The 24,025-nt window shown below is 34.6% G+C and overlaps 1 protein-coding gene across 8 annotated transcripts in view; it reads left to right on the forward strand.

The window, feature by feature from the left end:
* AKAP6 (A-kinase anchoring protein 6) overlaps positions 1 to 24,025 on the forward strand; it is a 273,752-nt gene that overhangs the window by 197,109 nt on the left and 52,618 nt on the right. For all 8 annotated transcript variants that reach the window (XM_085225172.1, XM_085225173.1, XM_085225176.1 and 5 more), the window contains 2 exons: positions 13,649 to 13,795; positions 17,199 to 17,423. In XM_085225172.1, coding sequence (XP_085081298.1) covers positions 13,649 to 13,795; positions 17,199 to 17,423 — 372 coding nt within the window. The remainder of the gene's footprint in view (positions 1 to 13,648; positions 13,796 to 17,198; positions 17,424 to 24,025) is intronic.

The following is a 24,025-nucleotide window of genomic DNA, read 5'->3' on the forward strand; positions in this document are numbered from 1 at the left end:
TTCTTTACATGGAATTCAGACATTAGAGTGGGAATAATTTACCCATATCTGAATTGTAGTATCTAGATTGTAAGTATTCTGAGTGTTTGAATATCAATATGGTAGTCGCCAGTTTCTTGGAATGTTTTGAACACGGAGATTAGGATTTCAGTTGGCAACATAAATCAACATGAAGGTATGTTTATTTGTTTTCTAAAGTCCACTTCTGCAATTTCATTGCAGTACCTTTACCGAACTATGTTTTTTTAATTACTGAAAGTTTATATTAATATACAGATACGACCTTGTAGCATTTTATTACAAAGTACTAAAGAGTAAGGGACAGATTCATCAGTCTGTCAAGACTACTTCATATTCAGCTTTACAATTTCCAGTGTGGATCTAGAATGTAGAACAGGTATGCCTATGCAGTAGAAAATGCTCTCTTTGTGGATGAAAGTCTCACTGATATTGTCCAATTCATTTGCTACCATCGTTGTTTTATCTTGCTTCACCTCTTCCTTTCCAGCATGAATAGAAGCAGAAAATAATCTTAGGTTCAACTAAAGGAGCCTAACAATTAAAAACCAAAATACGAATACAAGCAATACTTTCCACAAACTCAAGTGAAATCCAACTCCTTTTGTTTTGTTTTGTTTTGTTTTTGTTTCTTTTCAATTTGTATCAGGTCCAAGTTACAGAAAACTGGCTTTCTGACTGCACTATAATGAAGTAAACTGTAAGAATGTCCAAAGTATGTGAGTTTGACTTCACCAGGCTCTACAAAAATTGTCCTGATTCTCTATGTTGTGATTACACACGTTGTAATTCCAGAAACACCAAACAGATCAGTGCAAGTCATCTGGTTTCATATTTGATTCTTATCATGTACTAACATCATACTTCCACAGACATTCAAGCTATTGGAAAATGTACGAGAAGATAAAACAGCTGGAAGTTAAAATTAAACAAATTCAAACTAGAAGCATACCATACAGCTTCTAACTGCTAAAGAAGCTAATTATTTATCATTTTATCATGGAATGCTATGAATTTTCCATCATTTATATCTCTAAATTGGGCCTGGATTCAGTATCGAAAGGTTTTCTTTAGCCAAGAACATTGAGAGCTAAATATAGGAAGGGAAGGTAAGACCATGGCGTATTTTATACAAGCAGTGAGGTTAGATCTTGAACATTAGATCTGTGAATCAGCCCAAGTTTTTTTTTTTTTTTTTTTCTCAGAGAATATTTTGGCAGAATGCCATTAGAAATGAGAAGAAGCTTTCAGCTTTCATCATGCCAGAAAATAGCAAAGTTTACATTTAGCAACAGCATAAAGCCTTGAAAATAGACACCTGAAATCATGGAAATAGAAACAGAGGAAAAACATCTTTTGTTTTTTTTTCTTACAAGTTGTACAGTAGGCAAAATGAATTCAGTGTCAGTACACTCATGTACTCTGTTAAAGGTAACTATTAGTTCCTAAATATCTAGTAGAAACAAAGATTTATTGAATTTAGATCTGGTGTATTTTCTACAATGACAAAAATGTATCTTAAGTACAATAATGCTTTTTTTTTTTCAGTCTAGTGTGAAGTAAAAACTGTTACATAGTTTTGAGATCAGCTGCACAAGAGGAGGTGATAGGCAGAATGAAAGACATGTGCTCCCCCATCAGAGATCTCTGGCACTGGACACATGATCTGTCTGTACCTCAGTTTCTCATTTTAAATTGCAAATAGTATTTCTCCACTTCACTGATCTGCTACAAGCCTGTAAAGAATTGGAGTAGAGGAATGGCAAGCTTGAGCCTGTATGTGAAAGGCTGCTGATGGATATTCTGAAAGGGGCCAAATATCTCTTTTAGGCACAGAAGCTGTTCAAGATAGAAACTGGCTTTTAGCATGTCCTGGACTGTATGATTTCCAGCATTTCTGGATGGAGCTGCAGTTCATAGTAACAGTTAAAGGAATCTCCCTCCCTCCAATCACAGAACAGCAGAATGTATATTTTGCTCCTGGTGGTTCCCATTTACGTTTCACAGACCTCTCAGTAGGTATGGGGCTTTCAAAGAGCAAGCCAGATACCATGTGCAGGTAGAAAGAAGAAGCATCGCTTTGATTTTTTTCGCCTTGCTATTACATGTGTGATAGTTTTCCCAGTGTTACTGCGTAGGTTATGTCTGCTTTAAATTTAATTAGAATATTAAAATGTTATCACATTCCGAAAGTCCATTTTTAGGAATGGGTTCAGAGTCTTAATTTACTAATTTATTTAATTGACTAAGGGTCTGGGGTGTTAATTTTTAGAAACAGTATTTGTATCAGTATAGTCTCTTAAATATTATTCAGCAAAGATAGGAGTGCTGGAGAGTGTTCTAAGATTGAATTACATCTTGGAAGAGATTTTCCCACCTTCAGAGTTGTCTGTCTTTTACTGAAAAAGCTGTTTGGGCACAGCATTGTGCTGTCTAGATCAGTACTTGAGGAAGGGAGAAAGTGTCTGTGCTAGATACACATAGGTCCATGAGGTTGTTACCAGTATTCTAAAGAATGTATATTGTTAGTTCTTACTTTTCAGCCATCTTCATACACTTGATTTGTTTAAGAGACTTCTTACCAATTGGGGAATAAGTGATTGCTGCCGTAGCATTTACTGTCAAAGCTGTTAATACTATAAAAAAAAGAAATATTTTCTTCCATGTTATAATAATTCAGTGACATTTGTGAGGTGTACAACTTCTTGCCAACTTTTCTAATTTAAAACATTATCTGTTTGAGGAAAACATATGTTAGAAATTTTTAATTCAGTGATAGGAAAGGCACTAATGAAATATGCATGTATGAATTTTGTATCGCGTAAGTTTTCTCTTTCTTGAAATGTGATTAAAAGCCAAACATCTGGATTATGTTTAAAAAGCTTGAATCTCCAGTTTTCAGTGAGATTCAATCTATTTTGACACTGTACACTTATCCTTAACATTTTCAGCATGCTGTTAACATTACTTGCTATTGTAGAAAAGTAAGTTCAGGTTTAAACAAAGTTGGACTTTTCCAAATGCTAAAAATATTTTCTGAAATAGCTGTTTCTGCAGCATTCACATAGGCATAGTTTAAGCTGTGTCAGCATTTCCATTATAAATTTGCTCTTGAAAACAGTTTATGTTGATAATAAAAATAATTTTTCAACTTGAAAGATTTTTTTTATTTTATCACAGAATAATATTAAAAATGGGAGATTGACTTCTCAATTTTAAAAATTCAGGGTAACATGGGATTTGTCTGCTGTTAACACAGGTAGTGGCACAGCGATGGTAACTTTCTCCTTTTGTTTTAATAACTCTAATTTGCACTAGAGAAGTGAGTAGCTATTAGTTGTCATGTCTCTTGAAGTGTTCAGAATGTCTGTCTGGAGATTATAAAATGGGACTAACTATACAACTTTATTTTTAGCATGTTTTAATAATTGTTTTCATGCAGTACATTGTAATGGCAATGCTGTAAGAGAAACTAGAGCGATAGCCAGTGTTTTAGGTAGTCAGTGTAGACGTTTTAGCACTCCTAGTGGACCTGCTGAGTGTGCTGACTGACATAACTCAAGGGAAATTATAAGGAACAAATCAAATAGCAAATTATAAAAAATATTAGCTTTCACTTTACTTAATACAGTACAGAATATGAATTTAAAATAAGAATGTCATTTTTCATTATAACTTTGGGGCAAATTAAGAAATCTGCTGTCAACACCAGGCTGCACCTTTCCAAGCAGCACCTTACTTGGGCTCTCAAATAGGTGTAAATTCTGTTGTATAGAAAAAAGTTCAAATATGATAAAGGTCATGTTGTTACATTACATACTACAGGTGTTGTGAACTCAGATCTGCATATTCTGAGGTTAGAGTCCAAGTCAGCTATACAGAATCTGTCCATCTTTGGCATGAGTTCACTCACCAGCCTGCACAGATTGCAAAGTTATTGCCAAAAGCAAGGGATGATTTTATTTTCTTACAGTTGACAAGGTCTAGTAACATGGGTTGCTAAAGAAAGTGTGCCTTAAATGGTGGGATGAGAGAGCCATCTGGATCCCAGAGCTCCTCTGTGGATTCTCCTGCTCTTTGGTAGAGACTTTTAGTTCTGCCTGTGTCGGTTTAGATTTCCATTTGGCTCTTTTTGCAGTTGACAGCTTCTTCTCCTGTGTAACAGTACAACAAATAGGTAAGAAGAAGGATCCAGAGATATTCTATCTTCAAACATATCCCAATAGGTACTGCTAGAAGACAGGATAATTTATTTGTCGATTTTCAGTTGGACTTCACTCACGGGAGGTTATTACTGCCTGCCATTAGCATTCTGGCTGAGTAACGATGGAGTAAGGACTTCAGAAGAGCCAGCTTGAGAAAGATAAATGTGCAGGAACATCCATTTCAAAATAAAACACAGCCTGTAACACGCAGCCTGACAATGGGCTGTGCATTTGGAATTAATTCCTTCTGTAGAGGAGTTCCAACTTTATGTTTCATGCATATTGCACAAGTAGGTGCAGCTTAGCAGAGAGGAGGATAAGATGTGAATTTCAGGTTATAAATTAGTTTCTTTGATTATCTTCAAAAAATCTCCATAATCTTACATTGTTGTGTATTATTTTGTAAAAATGTAAAAACGTAACCGTATGACATTTGATACATTCTGGGTTGGCATTTCAGAATATCAGGCCAGGGAGAGGTGTATCTCCACCTTTGTGTTTCCAGATCATACAGTCTCCCTGTCATCAATTACATTTTCTGACCAGTAATGGGCTAACTACTGCCTTCCCCAGTGTTTTGGAATCCCCTTAATCTACACTTTTCCTCAGTAAATAAAAATACTTGAGCAGTAATCTAAAGATACAGTAGTTATTAATTCCTAAAGAGCACTACTTTTAAATTTATTTTAAATCAGTTATTCTTCATACACTAAACAGATATAAATTATGTTAACTCCAAATTTGATATTTTAAGCATGTCTGTAAGTTGCATATATATTAGTCTGTGCCAAAAGTTGCACCTTTGATGCTAGTTGTGAAAAATACCTTGTCGTATAGTCAAAGCAACATGGGATAAATCTCAGAAATTCCTTAGGATCCCAGACAAAGATACCATTTAAAAGATAGCTTATAGGATCAGTAGATTGTTATGATATGAAATACACCTGAATTGCACTGCAGCCTCTTTTGTGGGACCATGTTCTGTTACCATCAGCCAGGGTTTGTCTTTTACTTGTAGATCTAGTGGAATCTCATGCAGTTGATACTTAATTCTCCTTGCAAATTCGATGTGTTGTATTTTGCATGTTCTTAGTGATTTAATTATACTTAAAAACAGGTTAATAGTGTTGTAAATAACTGGTATTGCAAAGGATTGAATTTCAACACAAGTTGATGCTCAATTAAAATCTCCACATATCTAGTGAATTAGCCAGTTCTTGGCTGCTATGCTAGGGTGAATGTCTTCCTACTTAACTGAGGATTGAGCAGGATGGGCAAAATGCGCAATAAAGCCAAATCAAGATTTAATATCCCCACTCAAATTTTTATTCTTTGTATCATGTAGCAAGCTCAGGGATATGGATTAAAGAAAAATAATCAGCATTTAAAGAAAATTCCCCTATATTTAGAGTAACAAAGCTGAAAAAGAAGCCCTTAAAACTTCTTACTGAATTACTGCCATCAGCCAGTAGATCCATGAGACTTGTTCAGCTAAAAGCCACAACAGACTTTGTAATGCAATGATGTAATCTTGGCTTTGTGTCATTTATATTCAACCAAAAAAAAAAACAATTTTCCTGAATAGACAGCCTGACAACAATATTGTTCAGTGTTGGTTTTTATTTGGATTGTTTCCAAATGATTCATATGCCTCCACAGTAACACCATGCCAGCTTAAGTTTTTACTCTGAATTCCAAAGTTTCCTTCTTTTCTTGTATTTTATTTTGCTTTTAAAGCCCCAGTTATGTTTGCGAAACTAACCAGCTTGGCCACGAAATTAGGATGTATCTTGCAGAGTGCATTCATTTTACTTTTTGCATATTTTTCCTGAGGTCATGTCAAGGTTAGTTTGAATTCCATCCTACATTAAGACTTCTTTCACAGCTATTTAGCTCTGCAGCCTACTCCCCGCTGGGGTCTGCCCCTTGGGCACGTCAAAGCTTCAGACCTGACAAATCACACACAGATGAAGCTGTACAGTTTTTTAAACAGTTTCATCACTAACGTGCTTTTATTATTTTTTTTTTTTCCTTTACACAATACCTTTTTTTTTTTTTTTTTTTTTGCTGGAGTTTATTCTCTGAGTTGCAATATCCAAAAGACTGATTTCTGTATGGAAAATACACTGGTGCAGCCGAGCTGTGACAGGGAAATGGCGTTGTGCACTGCATGCCACTCAGCCCTCCGCAAACTGAAAGCGCTGTGGCTCCTTAATTAGCAACAAGCTATAGCTCCTTGACTAATAACTGTAAGCGTATTGTTAGCATCTATTTGCACAGAAGAGCCTAAAACTATAAAGGCTGTTAAATATTCAAAAATCATCGTCCATACTGTGCACCCTTTCATGATACAGGGAAGCTGTGTGCTGCTGTTCACAAAAATGAACTTCTGTCATCCCAGGGATTACTCGGAGGAGTAATGTTCATCAGTGTCAGCAATGACTCTTTGCTTTAACAGCAATCCTTATGGGACTTAGGAAATTGGAAGTGGGTGTATGTGTGTATATATATATATATATATAATATATATAATATATATTTATATATATATATATAATTAGCTTCACAACTAGATGCAGGGTTTTCACCACCTACATTCATGCACAGCCTCCCCCCCCAGTCTCCCACCCCATGTGTATCTCAGTGCACAGAATGTTTTGAAGTGCCTAATGCAGTTTGCAGGTGAAAAGAAGTTTTCTAAAATTCTTAACTGCAAACTGTTATCTGTATTTTAGCGTTTTGTGAAACTAATCGTGCAACACCATTTCCCGTTTAATTGATGAAGTTAAAATGCTTGACTGCTAATGAGTGTATTAGCAAACAATATACCCTTAACAAGCTTAAGCAGCTCAGGATTTTAAAAAGCAGATTACTGTCCTCCTCATTTTTATAAGACAAAATGCGCTGCCTCCTACAAATTGCTTGATCAGCTGATGAAGTACTATAATTATAGTTGTATTGCAGTTTTGACAAAGCCACAATAACAGACTGTAGTTTAGTCCCCACTCCAGGCACACAACTCTTTGCATTACAAAACCCAGTTTTACTGGTCTAATTCTTACTGAGAACAAAAGGCACCTGGAGATGTTAACTATATACTAAAAGAAAACTTGGAATCTAGGAAATAATAATATCGAAGCATGACTTTTCTTCTTGCAGCTAGTTCATTGGGAATGGTATCTAATGAAGAGTTGTCTAAAGGGTTGCTTGTTTGGAACTAATTAAAGACAGATATCCTAAATAGAAGAAGGATCATGGGAATTACGTTAGTTGTCTGGAGACTTGTTATTCTTTTGGTACTCTGAGTAGATTGTGGAAGTTCTTATGGATTCAAGAAATAAGGCGAGCTAATAAAAAGTTCTATTTTTCTGGTTATTGGCCAACTATTGTATTTTTGTTTGCAATAAGATTTGAGCCAACAGGCTAGAGACTTGAATAAAACATTTAAACATTTGTGCATTAACACATTATGGTGAAAAGAGAGTCTTGTGCTTTCACTCAGTGCATTTCAGCCTTCAATTAATGTGAAAGCACTACAATGCCTATGCAACTTCTCTTGCCTTGTGGTGCACCATTTATCATTGCAGTTTTACATTGACCTTGACACCCACTTCATTAGAATAAAGATTGTCTACCATTTAGGTTACATTGTTCCTCTGCACAGAGACCCCATGCAAATTTCTGTTCAGATAGAAGAGCTGTGAGCCTGTCAGAGGTCATCTGCATTAAATGATTGCAGCTATTTTCCAACTGCTTCTTTTCATTCTACTCAATTCAGACTAGGAGGATCAATCAAGCCCTCTGCCTGAAACAGTAGGACTGCTGGGAATATAACTGTTTTTGGTAGTAGTGGATATGCCCTAAACAGTATTAAATATTTAATATAAATTCATTAAAGGGCATACAAAGTCTTCAAAAAGATATTACATTTATAGTAAAATTTAAAGTGTAGAGATCACCTTCCTTAAGAAAAAGACAGAACAATAGGTACTGACTGTGAAATTTTTTAATGTAGGAAAAAAATTAGTTCATGAAGTTACTTAATATTTCTTTCAATGTGTTTATTTCTCCAGCTGCCAGGAAAAGGAATGTGCTGCAAAAGTGCAATCCACATTTGTTACTTTCTGAAACAAAAATGTGAGGGTTTAAGACAAAAGTGCTAAAATTTGTCTTGTTTTACAGCCGTGCACACATACACACACGCTCACTCATACAAATACATATTTTACCACTGTGCTTATTTGTAGGGGGGAAAAGCAAATGGAAATAAGTTAGCGCTCTCCTTCTTGAGTTTTCTGAGTGATATAATTGGAATTAAATTATTAATGGGAAATACTTAAAAAAGATTGTTTTATGATCTTCTATTAAAGAATTTGCAATTCATTTTAGTATTTGTAGTTTGATTTATATTAAAGATAATGCAATCTATGTCCAATTAACAATACATAGCCAATGTAATGTGATTTTCAGATCATGCAAATGGAATAAACTAGGAGAGGAAAAACTGATTCTTAACCTCAGATGTAATTTGCTGTGTGAGTTCTGGCAATTTTAAATGACATTGCACTTTTTAATTTTTCCAAAGGCTCAGCAACAAATTTATCCCAATCAGGAAAGCCTATTATTAATTTACAAGGACAATTGTAGGAGTCTCTATAATTTCCCTGTGCAATTATTTACCATATATTGCTAATAGTGAAATACATGAAGTTTGCAAGAAACAGCAACTGCTATTTATCTAGACAGAGCATTCAGCTGAGATCTTGATTGTTGTCCAGAGGTTCTAGTACTATTGACAACATAAGAAATATAACCAAGCTTCTGGACGGTTTCTAAAATATTTCACACTGATAGTACCAAAAAGGTAGAAGCATTAACAGCTATTGTGAAGGGAAGGCTGGCCTCTAGCAGATTCCTTCACTTTGCTTGTATACAGCTGAGCTTTGGACCCTGGACTTTGGAATAAAAAGACTCTTTGTTCTTCACTGAATGGCATTAGGCATGGGCTTCCTAAGGGGCCACCATGAAGCCTAGCATGAAGAGTGCAAACATTATCCAGAAAGCAAAGTGAAAATGTGTGTGAAGAGATGATGGACAAATATTGCTATATGTGCATGGCTGTATGTTTACATATATTTATATTGCGTATTTGGTGAATTTACCTGCAAAGTATTTGCTTTGTGTATATAGCATGTTTTGTGAATATGTGTCACCACTGAATGTGTGCATATATAACTCCTGACTGTGCATGTGTGTGTATTTGTGTCTGCCTCAACCAAATCGTTCTAAAAAGCTAAGTTTTAAAATTTAAAGATGTAATCCAGGTAAAAATTAAACTGGAAGTCACTGAGTCGTGATCTCAGTTGTCTGTGGTGCAGTACTGTTTGATTGAAGGCACTTCTTTAGTATGTGAATGATGGAATGCAGAACATCTACAAATAGCACACCCTTATTCCAATAATGGAGAAAGTTCACTGGCTTAATTCTTCTGTACTTCGTAGCCATAGCTCCACTGTGTGTTCAGTATGTCTAGTCTCTTTTCACTATAACCAACAGAAGCACCATACAAAAGTCTTACAATGGATGTCTTAATCTCTCTGTGTGCTTTTAGAGCATTATTTTGAATTCCATCATGCAGGCTTTTTTTTTTTTTTTTTTTTTTCCTTTCCTCTTCTGAAGTTTTATTATAACAACAGAATTCCCAGGGAGCTTTAGGGGCAAGGTTTGCATAATATTGCCCTAAAGTTTTTGCTTGAGAAGTGGAATCTGCACCCTCATCCTGATCATCTTTTTGTGATGTTTCTCTCTGAAAGATGCGGTGTGCAGTCTTACAGAGTTGTTAACTGTGTACAGATTTTTTTATTGCTTACCAGACAGCGCTCATCTACGAACCTTTCATGATGATTTCTTTCTCTGACCTCTCAGTGACTAGGCATCTTGTTCCTTAACACTGAAGGAGGCTGAAAAATGCTTGAGTTGCTCAATGTGTGCCTTCTATACCAGTTTCAAAATGGCTTATTCTTCTGGTTTCCATGGTGACAATTAACACTGTTACAAGGCATTGTTCCAGTCTCCATTTGGGCAGAATTTTCGGGTGTGATTTTTTAAACAAAAAATATTTTATATAATTTTCTTAAAGAAAAGAAAAAAGGCATCATTTAATTAAAGTGTCAAAAAACATGTCTCAATCAAGCCTGCCTAGGTTTTGTAAAACATTTTTATCAAAGGAAATTTAACTTGCTTTGTTTTGGAATTCAACTTCTCATGGTTTAAATATTTTGCCAAAGTTATTCATAAATAAATGTTACTGCTTTTTGCTAAATTCCACTGTTTTTCTTTTGAGAAATACTAATCATATTGAGAGAGAGGGAATGAAAAGCCCAAATGCTTTAACTTACATAGCAGTGTTTTGAATTTCTTTTGAGTGGCTTCAGGAGCACAAAGCCAGCCGTGCATGCATGCAGCTAATCATGCTGTAAATATTTTGCGGGTTTATTTCATTATATTTTTTTCCCAACTTTTTAACATGAAAAGTGTCCTGAGAAATTAAATATTATTTATTTATTATTGTGTCAGTTAAAAAAAAAAAAACAAAAAAAAAACTGGAACTTTTACTTCCTTAATCTTATTTTTGCCTATTAAACAGTAATTTATATCATAGCATCCACGGACTGTCACAATGGAGCAGCCTTTGCTCACTCAAAGCTGAGGAAAGAATGAATCTGAAGATTAAATTATCTTCTCACCGCAGGATTAAGAAGTCCTACCAGACTAGGGTTGTGCTGCACTGATAGAGCTGCTAGCTAATTTTTTCCATGCAACTGCTTAGAGTGTAGGTGTTTAATGGATTAAAAAATAGCATTAGCAATAGCATGTAGTGCTATCAGTTCTTAAACTATATCTCCTAACATTAAGCTCTTCCCTTAACTTAAAATACGTACTGCATGTTAAATATCCAGAAATGAAACAATACTGACTCTCAGTCACATACCGATATACCTAATAATGAACTGAATATTTTCATCTTTTACAGTTACAGTATAATGCATTTTCTGTCAATCAGCACTTGTCATCATGCTTGTTTATACAGTAGGTTACATGGTGACAAAGTCAGAGATTGTACATACAATCTATCTGATTTATTTTTTAAAGTAGTAACCCTTTAATAGCATCATCACTCTATTTGGATTATGCTCCACTGCATTATTTCATCTGGCCCAAAATTAAATGAAACATCTTACGTTTCTGTGTTAACAAAACACTGTAGTTGCAAAACATACACTGTATTTCTTTTCTTCATTGGTCCTATGCCATTCCAGGACCACTACCAACCCCAGTCCACCCTGTAGCAGCCTGTAACAGGTGATAGGCATTAGCCAGCTATGCCTGCACCAGCCTCACACAGCTAGAGGACTCTCTCAGTCTATTAATTCACTTGACAAAAGAAAGGGAGTAGCATGAACTGGATTTCAGTGCCCAGCAAATTGGACTCTGGATTCCCCTTGATATTACATGTACTCATAGAAATAATTATGCAAATCCTGTTCAGCTATATCATTTTTAAATAGAAATCAGATTGCATGAAGAAGATCGTAATCGCCTCCAGTAACCATTCTAGCTGAAAAGGCAAAGATGTGGGACCAAGAAAAGTACTTGTTGAACATTTCAATCCAATAGAATGGTGTTGTCCCTTTGAGAATTCATTTTTCCAGTGCCAAATCTGGTCGATGCCTAATATTTACAGGTCTGAAACTGTAGTCACAGTGCGCTCTGTATCACAAGGCAAATTCTTTTCAGACAATTCCCTGTTTTTTACTATGCATATTCATGTAATTTTGGATACACAGACTCCTGATCAGTGTTCATTAATAATGAGAAATGGTTTAAATCACCTCATTTAAAACATTTGCTCTGTGATCCACAAATGACTAATATTTGCTGAAGTTTACATAATACAAATGATGTGCATGTGTTGTGCAAATGAAAGATTAAAATATGAAACTAACAATATGCAAACATATGCATGGAAATGTTGAGGACCTGTTAGCTGAAACAGTGATTTCACACCTTTATTATTTTCTTTAAGCTGTCTCCAATTGTATTTTTGCTTTGTTTTCCTACAGAACATCTCCCTGGATCTGGAAAAGGCACCCATGTTTTAAACATTCCTTATTCACATTTAATTTTTTATACTTGGCCCAGTTACTAGCATTTGCACTGTGAGCTGCTATACCAGTTTTCATGGCTGAAAATAAAGCAAAGAAGCTTAATGTTTGGGATGTAATTTGCTAATAGCTCTGCATAATTTATGAATGTCTCGTAAACTCCTTTGTAAGAATACATGTTGAATTCTCCTTTACCACTGAAAGGTGTGATTTTGACTACTCCTATTTCTATGAGTAGTTTGTATGTAAGACAGGGAGTGAATTAGCTTACCTATAGGTACAGCATGTATATGAGTATAGCCTATGTTTAAATTTTGGGTATTTTTAATGTACCATACCAGCTACTAATTGATCAGTGTAGTAGCTGTCACACTGAACACTTAACTCAGGTTTTGAGAGAATAAATTTTTTTTAAAGAGATGTATTTCTCTGTGCATCTCTAGTTTAGAATACGTTTTAATAGAGTATATATCACACATACAGCTAAAATATTTAGAAATTTGTATTAAATTGATTTTGTAAAAAGTTTCTGGTTTTAGTCCTGTTTTCTCTGTTCTTTTTCATTTTTTAAAGAATAATTAATAGTGGAGGAAATAATGCATTGTTGCAGGACTGTATTAACACTGTGGCCATTGTCGTTTGTGTGCCATTTCTCTCTTGGTTGATGCAATAAAAATCAAGTTACTTGTATTCTGTTACAAGTGTGTTACGTCAAAGTGTTTTTCTAAGGTGAAGCCCTCACATTTTCATGTGCTGCTATGTTTGAGGCCCATACATAAGGCAAAATGCAGGAGAGGGAACAGAAATAAACTTCACAGAAAATCTAAATCTGAAATTATTTCCATGGGCTTTTTTCAGTGGAGAGACTCAGTTGTATCTGATGAAGTAGCATATTTGAAAAATATGATACCAACTCCCTTGAATGAAAAAAGGCAGATCAAGGTTTGGATGAGAGGGTGTTAGTGAATGCTACCACACGTGTGAATATCGTGACTATTGTAAGTGGATATTACTAAGTGTAATCCATCACCAACTGCGTTTATATGTCACCCAGAAGACAATGTGGTTGGTACCTAAATCTCTTCAGATACATAATAAGAAGATTATGTGCTAAAAAAAAAAAAAAAAAAAAAAAAAAAAAAGAAGAAAATAGTATTGTGAGCATGATCAACTGGACACTTAGAATTAAAGTTCAAGTTGTTTTTTTTGTAGAGAATACTCATCACAGTAGCTAATATTATCTATTTCTTTTCTTTTTAGAGATACAGTGTAGAAATGTCAATCAGGCAACCAAAAAAGATGGAACTGCTCAGTAAGGTTGAAGCTCTGAAGAAAAGTGGTGTTTTACTACCAAATGATCTCCTTGAAAAAGTGGATTCAATTAATGAAAAATGGGAACTGCTCGGGGTATTTGCATTTTTATTACTGTTTGTGGGTTATGTGTACATTTTTGTGTGTTGAAGTACGCTGTCTGTCTGATTTCTAATTTGAGGCACAAATATCTCTCTCTTTCAATTCACCACGTACATTTCAAACAAGCTACTCATGCTATTATAAAAACTCCATAGCATTTTCCTCTTGTGTTGATTTTTTTTTTTTATTCCATGCTTGTCTCCTGTCTGACTTTAATAATTTTAGTTCTTTAATACATAAAAAATGTAAGTAAAATATGCCATGTATTACGGGTATGCACCAAGTCAACTATAATGCAGTATATCTGATATACACTGACTGTCATGCTTGAGTGAATGTTAATAGAATTTATTCTGAAGGTACATGTTAGAGACATCTACTGTTTAACTATTTACTATACCCTTAAGATGAAAAGTGGGGTTGTCACTGCATATTTCAGGTCACTCTGATGGCTCAAAAACAAATATGCAGATTCTGTACAAATCTGAATACCTGAAGCTTAGAATACAGCCAGGATATGTTTCATACTGCTATATTCAGCTCACTTTTGACAAAAGCCAGAAAAGTTTCATGTAATTCATTTCACGCTATGATGGGCTGGGTCTCAGCCAAAGAGTGAGATACAAGAATCTGGCAAAAAAAGCAATATAGAGATTCTGTTACCCAGAGACCAGGGATGGCACCATGCAGGAGACACTGTAGTCCTATTGTTGTAAAACAGCTGAGAGAGAGAGGTCAAACTATATATTTTTCCATCCACTTCTCTCCTTAATTGCCTTCACTTCAAATCAAGGGTAAGATAAATTTATAAATTACTTTAAATGATTAATTATAGATGTGTGATATTAACAATACAGTCACATTGCATAATTTTGCATGCTATTATGTGAGCTTAAAAACCATTTCTACTATATTATGAGTAAGCTATACATGCAACTTGCCAGCATCATTTTAAATACTGACTTGTATTGCTTTAGCTTATTTGGTAGTACAATAGCCATTTTACAGAGGGTTGAGTTTGTTTAGTTCAGTGAAAGTTGTTTCTAACTGTTTGATTCTCTAAATCTGCAATTTGTCAGAAAATGTTAAAAGTTGTCTTCTAACTAGTGAGCTTATTATTTTCCAATTATAATTATAATATGTAGCATTTTTGAAGTATTTGAACAAGACTAAATTTGCTAATAAAAATGGGACCTACTAACCTGTTCTTTTACATCTATTCATGACAACGTTTAAAATAATTTTATTTGTTAGCCTTATGTTTATGACATTCAGTGTATTTAATCAGATTAATTCAGTTGCACTGATTACAGCTGGTAGGATACAAATGATGAGTAAGTGATAATAATTATAAAAATCTAAGAAAACTCTTTCTTAAGAAAAAATTGAAGCCCTCTCTTCTCTGCATGTTAAGATAAAAATATACCTCTGGATTAAGTTTTGTAAATAATTTCAGCATTTACAGAAAAATAAAAAAAGTATTACTGTTTTCCTGCTAAATGCAATTTCATTAGTAGTAAGCAGAGTTTGATAGAATTTTGTTTAATTTAATAAAAATCTTCACAGAAACTAATGGCGGTAGGCATACTGTTTTAATTGGCATGATTATGTTTTAATTGGCATGAAAAAAATTAAAGACAAGGATTTTAACTTCTAACAATGGTAAAATAGAGGGATATGGTTTTTAATATTACTTTCATCTAAGGTGAACAGTGTGGAATGGAAATACATTAGAATGAAATGTCAGTGGTGCGTACAGTTTAATCTGTGAAATTTTGTCCCCTGTGCTGAATATTACTCTGTCTCAATTGCATATTAAACAACCCTATCAAGGCAGGCATTGGCATCTGCTGTGCTGACACAAATTGTGAATTAAATGAAATTGATGTCCTCTGTCGTATATTTATGAAGACGGACCATTCTCTGAAGTATTCTGTTTATGAAGAATTTATGATTGCAAACTGTTCCAGAACAAAAAAGTGGCAATAAATTCTTTTTTGTGACCCTACCCTCCAAGGGCATTGATTTCACCTCCTGCTGCTACTTTTGTTACAGCGTGAAAACAATAGCTAGCACTGGATTCCACTGAGGGTCTTCAAATTATCAATATTTACACCATGAAAATAGAAGGGTGGTGCCAAGAAAAGATGTTTTTCAGTTATGATCTCCTAAAGACGTTATTTACAGAATGCCACAAAGTAGATTAATGTTTGTTGATCTAATTTTGTGTTTTTTAAGCTTATTTTTGGAAGCTAAATTCATTATGATAGATTATATTCCAGTAACTTAATGAAGGATGTATTTTCAACAGACAGCCATCCTGGGTCACCTAAAACCATGTCTTCATGTTACAACAATTAACCACTGCTAATTATCAGTTTAAAAGGTTATTGAATGTGATTGTCAGCGTATATTGAGTATTCTACAATCAGTAACACAGATCTACTACTTATAATAAGTGTCAGACTGACAGCCTCTTATAGGTCAGATAAAATACCGCTAGGCATAGGAAAAGCAGGCAACTGCATATCTCTGTGATGTTTAAATGATTGCCTTTCAATATATTAAAAAGGAAGGTAACTTTTTGTCTCTGGCCTCTTCAGAATATTCATTACAGTTACCGTGTCCACTATCAAAATGTTATTCAGCAGTTCCTTTATTAGAAGTACTACTTTGAAAAGTTATATTTAATTAGTTTAATTAATGATCAGAGGTGAATGTTTATTCTGATCCATTATTTTTAAAGTGGATGCTTAACATGGAGAACTTAAATCCAAATTTAGGTGCCTAAATAATTGGTTTGATGGCTTTGCAATTTCTAGCTTATTGGTGTCTGAATGAGTTCATCCTCTTTTACAAGCAAGCCAGATGTTATGTGACCTAACTGTTCCTGTACATAACTTCGGGGCTGCAAGTTTGGAAACTCTGACCTGACAGTTCGTACCTTGGAAATATTTCACTACTGCAATGTTACCCTAAAAACATAGATGCAGATGGGCTCAGAGCTTGCTGTATTTTCTGTTCTTACAGACAAGAAATCATAAGTCCTATGGTCATAAGTATCTAAAGCAGCTGACAAATTCTGAAACTACTTTATAAAGTTATGTAGCATTTTGTCTTCTCTGTCCATAGTTGCACCTAATAAACATTGATTTATCATGCTTCCAGCAAAGTCAGTGACCCATAGAGAACAACACTGTGGCATTAGTGAAAAACAAAGATACAAAATATGAAATTGATTGAAAGAAGGAAACAAAGAGTGAAATTGATTGATATTAGTAGTAATTTAAAAATAAAAACCTCTCTAGTCATCTAACAGGTGCTTCTTGTTGCACATTAACCTGTATGTGTTTTGGTGCATAACACTAATCTATGTTTTCTTTATCTGATGTATTAGAAAACCCTAGGAGAGAAGATCCAAGACACAATGGTAGGGCACAGTGGGTTAGGTCCACGTGACCTGCTCTCGCCTGAAAGCGGCAGCCTGGTAAGGCAGCTGGAGGTCAGGATCAAAGAGCTGAAAGGGTGGCTGAGAGATACAGAGCTTTTCATCTTCAATTCCTGTCTGAGACAAGAAAATGAAGGAACAATGAATGCTGAGAAACAACTGCAATATTTTAAGGTAATAAAAAAACAGTCATAGTTTTCATAGATACTCTTCTTTATGGTAGGATAAAATATTTAACTTATACATAGCATAATGCAATGTATGTCCTCATGCACTCATATTTTAGCCTTCATTTATGTATTAATTAATTCATTCAGATCAGTTTAGGATACAAGACTATTAAGTTAGCAAATAAATCTGATGGCAGTATGTGATTTTCTTCTGTTTATAGCTATGACTTTTAAGTAAACCCTCATCTGAGTCATCCTTACAGGTCATTTTACCCTACAAGTCGTCTTGGACCAAAGAATAAGAAACAAATCATGAGTAATTGTCGAATATTAGAGGTAAAGATGTTTTTCACTGGTACAACAGGGTGTCTAGGGCAACAGCACTCTTAAGGCAATGGACAATTTATTGAATACTCACCTCAAAGGGCAGGTTGCAAACACTTTCAAACAAATATTTTTTTAGACAAATATTCAAGAAAACAACAGTGGAAAACTGTCTTCCCAATTAGGCAGTCTTTATACTTCTTTTTCCAGTCATGAGAATTAAGGGGGAGAGTTATGTCAGTGTAGATGAAGTTGCTTTTCTTTTCAGGTTCCTGAGCATGTTTCTTTGAATACAACTTTAAATTTCTTTATTACATCCATGTTGTTTGTCTTTTTTCTGATTCTTGGTCTTCTGCTGTCAGGGAAAAAGTTATGCTGATTCTATTTGTTCTACCAGCAAACTTTTAAATGTTAGTGATTATGAAGGAAATCTTGATAAACCTTCAGAACTTAACAGCAGCGAACCCGTGTTTTCAATAGAAAATGCTAGATAGTTCTTATTTCTGTGGAAATTTATGGCATTTATATAAGTGGCATAACCATGGATTTAAAAATCTGAATTCTAACAAACTTGTTTTTAAAGTCCTAGCTATATATGTGTAAATGAACATGTATATATGAACTTGACTATTATAAAAAATTTACTTACATATTCAGAATGTGCATAAATCTTTCAAATTAAATTTATATGTATGTGTATATATGTATATGATATGATGTCATGCCAAGAGCTCTAGAGATGTTAAACAGGGTATTACAGTACACACATACTGTGATATAGCCAGAGTATTTCATTACTTGGTTGATTATCTATTAATTACGTAAATAATACATTAATTATTCTTAAAATGGTAGCCATTAGAGTAGAAAAAAATAATTACTTATCAAATATGGTGAGAGCACATTACTTTGTCATATATATTAAACCATCTTTGTCTCATTAAATCTGAAATCCACTATAAGTAAGTTTTCCATTCTTCACTGATCTCCTGGGGAAGTGTATAAAAGATAAAATGGATATAATTAACAATACTGCAATGTATAATACATATATTTGAGAAGGAACATTTAGAACATTTTCAAAAACATTAGCGATGCCACTAGTACGAAACCTGCTGGGGTTTAGACTGACTTACTTTCCATTTAAGAATTTAACCTTATTACTGCTTTCACTATGGTAAGTGAATCATTGTTACTTAATGGAACTTTATTGTACCTCACTATCCCAATTATACACATAGCCATTGTGCACAGAGAATCATTTTTAATAAAATAAACTCAACAATGCTGTTGATTTTTATTTAAAATCTTATGTTTTTAATTACACTTATGCCTTAGGAAAAACAGTTATTTCATTTTCTGTGTGTTTTTATTTCATTTTGCATGTAGAGGATGAGTTGAATGTATTGTTCACATGTAGTTGGGACCCAAGATGACAACACTCTGGTGGAAAGACGTGTTGTTAAATTAGCTAATAGGAAATTATTTTGACTTTTTTCCTTTTATTTAAAAAAAAATCATGCATATTAATTTGAGAGTTCTCTTTATTAAAGAATGTACTACTACATTGCTTTTCTTTTGGGATATTCCTGTGTAATAGTAATATCAAATATTTCTACAGTACTCTGCTGCCAAGGATCTGTACTTGCTGTACAAACATTAATGAACTAAACCCCATTAAACCTTAAAGGTGAGAATTATCATCACCTTCTTATAAGTGGGAGAAATAAAATGCAAAGAGATTAAGTTTTCAGGCTTTCAGAAAACTAATGGCTATTCTAGGGAAGAAGTCAGCTGCTATGACCCTAGTCTTTGGTTCTAACCGCAGGGCTGCTTTTCCTTCTTCCTTCCTCTAGATTACTTATCAGTATAGTCCATTTTAATATATAATGCAAACAGACTGCATCCTTGTGCTAATCAATGTCTCTTGTTTCTTTTTGAAGTTCAAATCCTGCTGAAAATGTTTAAATGATTTTTTTTCCATTATTATTAGCATATTTAGATATTAGAATTAGTAGAATATTATTAGTTACAGTCATTACTCAGCTTATACTCCAGTAACTCAGCAGTACTCTGGTATTTCTTGGTTTGGGGATAACTATACTTATTACATACTTCAGTTGGCCCAGTAATCTCTATGCAATGTTTTGCATTCAGTCTGCAAAGCCATTTTGTAACCTGTTCTGCCAGTTTTCTGTCCTCCTCAAGGTTTCAAACATTTTCATATTTAGTTCCAAGGCAGAGGCACAAATTTTGCTTCAGTCTATAGTGACATTTACTGGTCATTCCACAGCAACACTGCAAGTTTTCACATATAGCCTAACCCAAGCTGCTTTAAAAAAAATGGAGGGAAAGTAGTGAACACAAGTTGCACAGCTGCAAAGGGAGACATGTGGGTGTCTTACCCTTGATTTGCTGCAACATGAAAAATAGATGAATCTGCACCAAGAAAATCAAGAGGCGGACTTAAATTTCATGAGATCTTCCTAACCACAAACATGCATTTATTTTATTTATTCATCCTTTTTGTTTCTGTTTTGCACTTTGAGTTCCTGGAATTTGTGTTTTCTTGCTTTTCACTGAAACTCTAATGGCCAGAATCAGAACCATGCTTTTTAAATGAGCTACAGGATTCTCAGGTAAACACATAATCCTAGCAACTGAAAAACCTACTGTCATGAGACTAATAATTGGCACAACTGATTTCCTAACCTAATGATGTATGACAATTTTGTGGGTCACGAGAGACTTGGAACAGGAAAGAATGAGGAACAATACTAAAAAGAATTTGCATTCTTTCATGAAAGTTTTAGTAAATCCCATTATTTGAGTAAGATCTAGCCAGAACTTGTGTGCTCGTTGGCTTGAAAGTAGGAGTGTTCTGCCACATTTGCTATTATGTGTCTGGGATTTCAAAAATCATGCTGTTTTCTGTGCAAACAGAAAAAAAGAGCCTCAATAATTAGTCACATATTTCTGTCACTTGTAATAAAACTTATGACTTTAGGCGTTTGATATAGAGCGATGATCCATCAACATTAAAAAGGTATTTGTTGTGGTTTTGGATTACAGGCCAGCTGCTCAAGAACAAGCATAGATTTGTGAGTACCTATCCATCTTGATATCCCTTCTCAGACCAATAAAGCTGGAAAAGCTCCTGTTCCTTTTGGTAGCCAGATTTATAAACCTCCTCTTTTCTTAAGGAAAAGGGAGGACTACTATGGTTAAAATAACATAACAGCATTTTCTGCCCTAATGTTCTTTGGCAACAATAAAGTTGCATTTCATGTAGTTTTCTGATCTGGTTTTATGTGAGACATGCTCTATTGTCATACCTGTCTCATATAATTTGATTCTTTAAAAAAGAGATGCCTAACTTTTGGCAGCACTGAAGGCCTGTAGTTCCCATTGACTTTAGTCTATGTATTCATTACAAAAATCAGACAAAACCATTTGTACCAGAATATATTGGAAAGACTTTCTCATTTAATATTTCTAAAAATCAATAGTGTATTGAATTCCATAGCAAGTAGTATTTGTAGCCATCTCTGCCTTCTAAGCAGTGTAAATTATCTAATGTTTGTAGCTATTTCTAATGACTAAACTCACAGAAGAATAGTTTTTATCTTCCATTAAATTGCAACTGAGCAAGCCAGATGACACAACGCCATTAAAAAGCAGAATTTCTGATCACCATCTCTTATTTCAACATCACTAAAGAAACTGAGCATTCTGATGTAGCAATGTAGACTACATTGGTAATTCATAATTGATCAGTTAATCAACACCTCTTATAACAATTTTCATTGTAACTGAAAAGTTTCTCTAAGTCAGCACTGTACATCCAAAGAGCAATTTGGTTAAACAAAATTCTGTTAATTTTGTTAGAGTTAGTTTGGGAGCATATAAGATTATAGCCACACTGAAATCAAAGGAAAATATTAACTTTGAGTAAAGGTTTGGTGACTCAGAGATTGGAAAAATGTTCCTACAGGTGCCAGGAATCACTTTTGCTACTGCATTTTGGATGCTTTACAATTTTTGGAATGATGTTTCTGGCAGAGTTTCAATCAAAGAATTACAGAAATTCAATGTGTGTGTAACAAATGTATGCAGAACAGTTTCCAGCAGACAGTCCAAAAGAAGTCAAGCAGCATTTAATCCTTTTTATACCTCTAAGATGATAAAAATGTTGTAGTAATTTTAATAAATTTCTCAGAAAGAGTATGACTTCAGAGCTTTGAGTCTTTTCACAGATGAAGAAATGTTTACCCAAATTTTGTTTGGATTAAATTTCAATAAACAGGAAGGCATAAAGTATTAAATCGTATGAAAACCAGACAGAATTCCAAAGTGTAATAAAATTTGATGCCACTTACAAAGGATTGAAGCAAATTCAGACTTAATTTACATAACCTACTATCCCAAAACAGCAATTCTGTAGGTCACTTAAATGAGAATCCACCTATGTAAAGTAAAGCAGGTTACCTTTCCCCCCCCCCCCCCCAAAGTGTGGTATTTGGACTCTAACATGAGGAGGGGGTTTTATATATCAATTTTTGCTTTTAACATACTCAAATATGCTCAACACTTTGTATGCTAACAGTAGTTAATATAATCAAGCATATCTCAAATTATGATTTATTTTACCTTTTACTTCAATCTTTGTTTCACGAGGCTTTCCCTATTTAAGGCAACAATAATACAATTTATAGTTCCCATTTCGAATTAAATATCTGATCTGAGATAGAAGGTTTCATTTCATCATTGGAAAGTTCATATTTGAACTTTGAAGCTTGAATGGTGAATTCTGATTTTACTACGTTCTCCCTTTGCTGAGGGAAAGAAGGGAGCACAGAAGATCTACCCAGTAGGGGTGGTCAGATCTGACACTCTGAATGTTTCTACAGAGGTATCATAAAACATCTGCATGTAGTTCTAATCCAGCACCAGCTGTGGGCTTCTGGACTGGGTTGTGGGATGGAGGTTACTATAGTAACAGGAACAGCCTGATTTCAGCAGAGCTCAGATACGGCAATGCATGAAACCTTCAGTAGAGGAGAGAATAGCCTACTGGCTATTTTTATGCTACCACCTACCACCTAGTTCATTTATTACTTCCTTCCTTCTTATGTCTTTTTTTTTTTTTTTTTTCTAAACGTCCTGTCCCCTTATTTCTGGTATACTAATATGATTACACTGCAGACAGCATAGCCATATGGTAGAGGTAGGATAATACAGGCTACTTTTTGATACACACACTGCAGAGATCATATCTGAGCTTCACTAACAGTACTTGGAAAGAAATAAGCACTTTTGGTATGAAATTAATCAATCCTGTTTTAGACATCTGGCTATAGAAAAGGTAAACAATACTTTAGAAACCTGCTTCTGAATGACTAGGTCAGTTGCTGAATTCTCCATTAGATCAGATAAATCTCACTTACAGAATCAGTAGGAATATCTCTACAACTTGAGACACTTGAAGATGTTGAGTCAACTGCAGAAAAATTGGTTACTAATGTCTGTGAAGTTTCCCCACTGCTAATTACAGTTGAGCCCAGGTTTCTTTCTGCGCTCTTGAATGTGCATTAGGGTTCTCATCTGAAACACTCCCTTGTTAGCTGGAACTGATGAGGAGAAGGCAATGCAACTAATACTTGTCCCTGCCTTTCTTACGGTACTGGAATAGCCTGCATTCATTTCTTATGCCCTGAGTAGACTTGTAAGACTTGAGGTCTGAGTCAAGCTGAGTAACACAAAAGATATCCTGGGGTACAGAGAAAGATGTTTCAGGCTCACCACTAAAAAGTAAAACCTGCAATTTTATAAGGTCTAATGGCTTACAATTTTTTTCCCAGCCTTTTGTGTTGTTGGTATCTGAAGGAAATCTTTGGGCTACATTTTTACTCAGTCACGGGTCTCTTGAAGAGTCATGTGTATGGAAGTGAGAATAGCTGACTTGGCTTCTTTTGATAGATCATTCTCAGTTCTATCACTTCTTTTTTGTCATTATCATTGGTGATACAATTGATTTTCTTCTTTTGATGCACCCAAATGAAAATGCAACTGCTTATTCTACTATTACCTTGAATATCTATTTACTGCAAAACCAGAAACTTCCTTTTCAATTATTATTAGCTTGGAAAAGGAGAATGAGAAGAAAGCAAAAGATGACAAAAGTAAAAGAGAGTGAAATCCTTTCCCTTAAAATAGGCAAAGCTTGAGTTGTATTATGTATAGTGCAAGTAAAGAGTGAGGGTCTTTGCTTGGCCTCTTAGC

The sequence above is a fragment of the Meleagris gallopavo genome, chromosome 5 (assembly GCF_905368555.1).
Source record: "Meleagris gallopavo chromosome 5, MGAL_WU_HG_1.1, whole genome shotgun sequence".
NCBI lineage: Eukaryota > Metazoa > Chordata > Aves > Galliformes > Phasianidae > Meleagris > Meleagris gallopavo.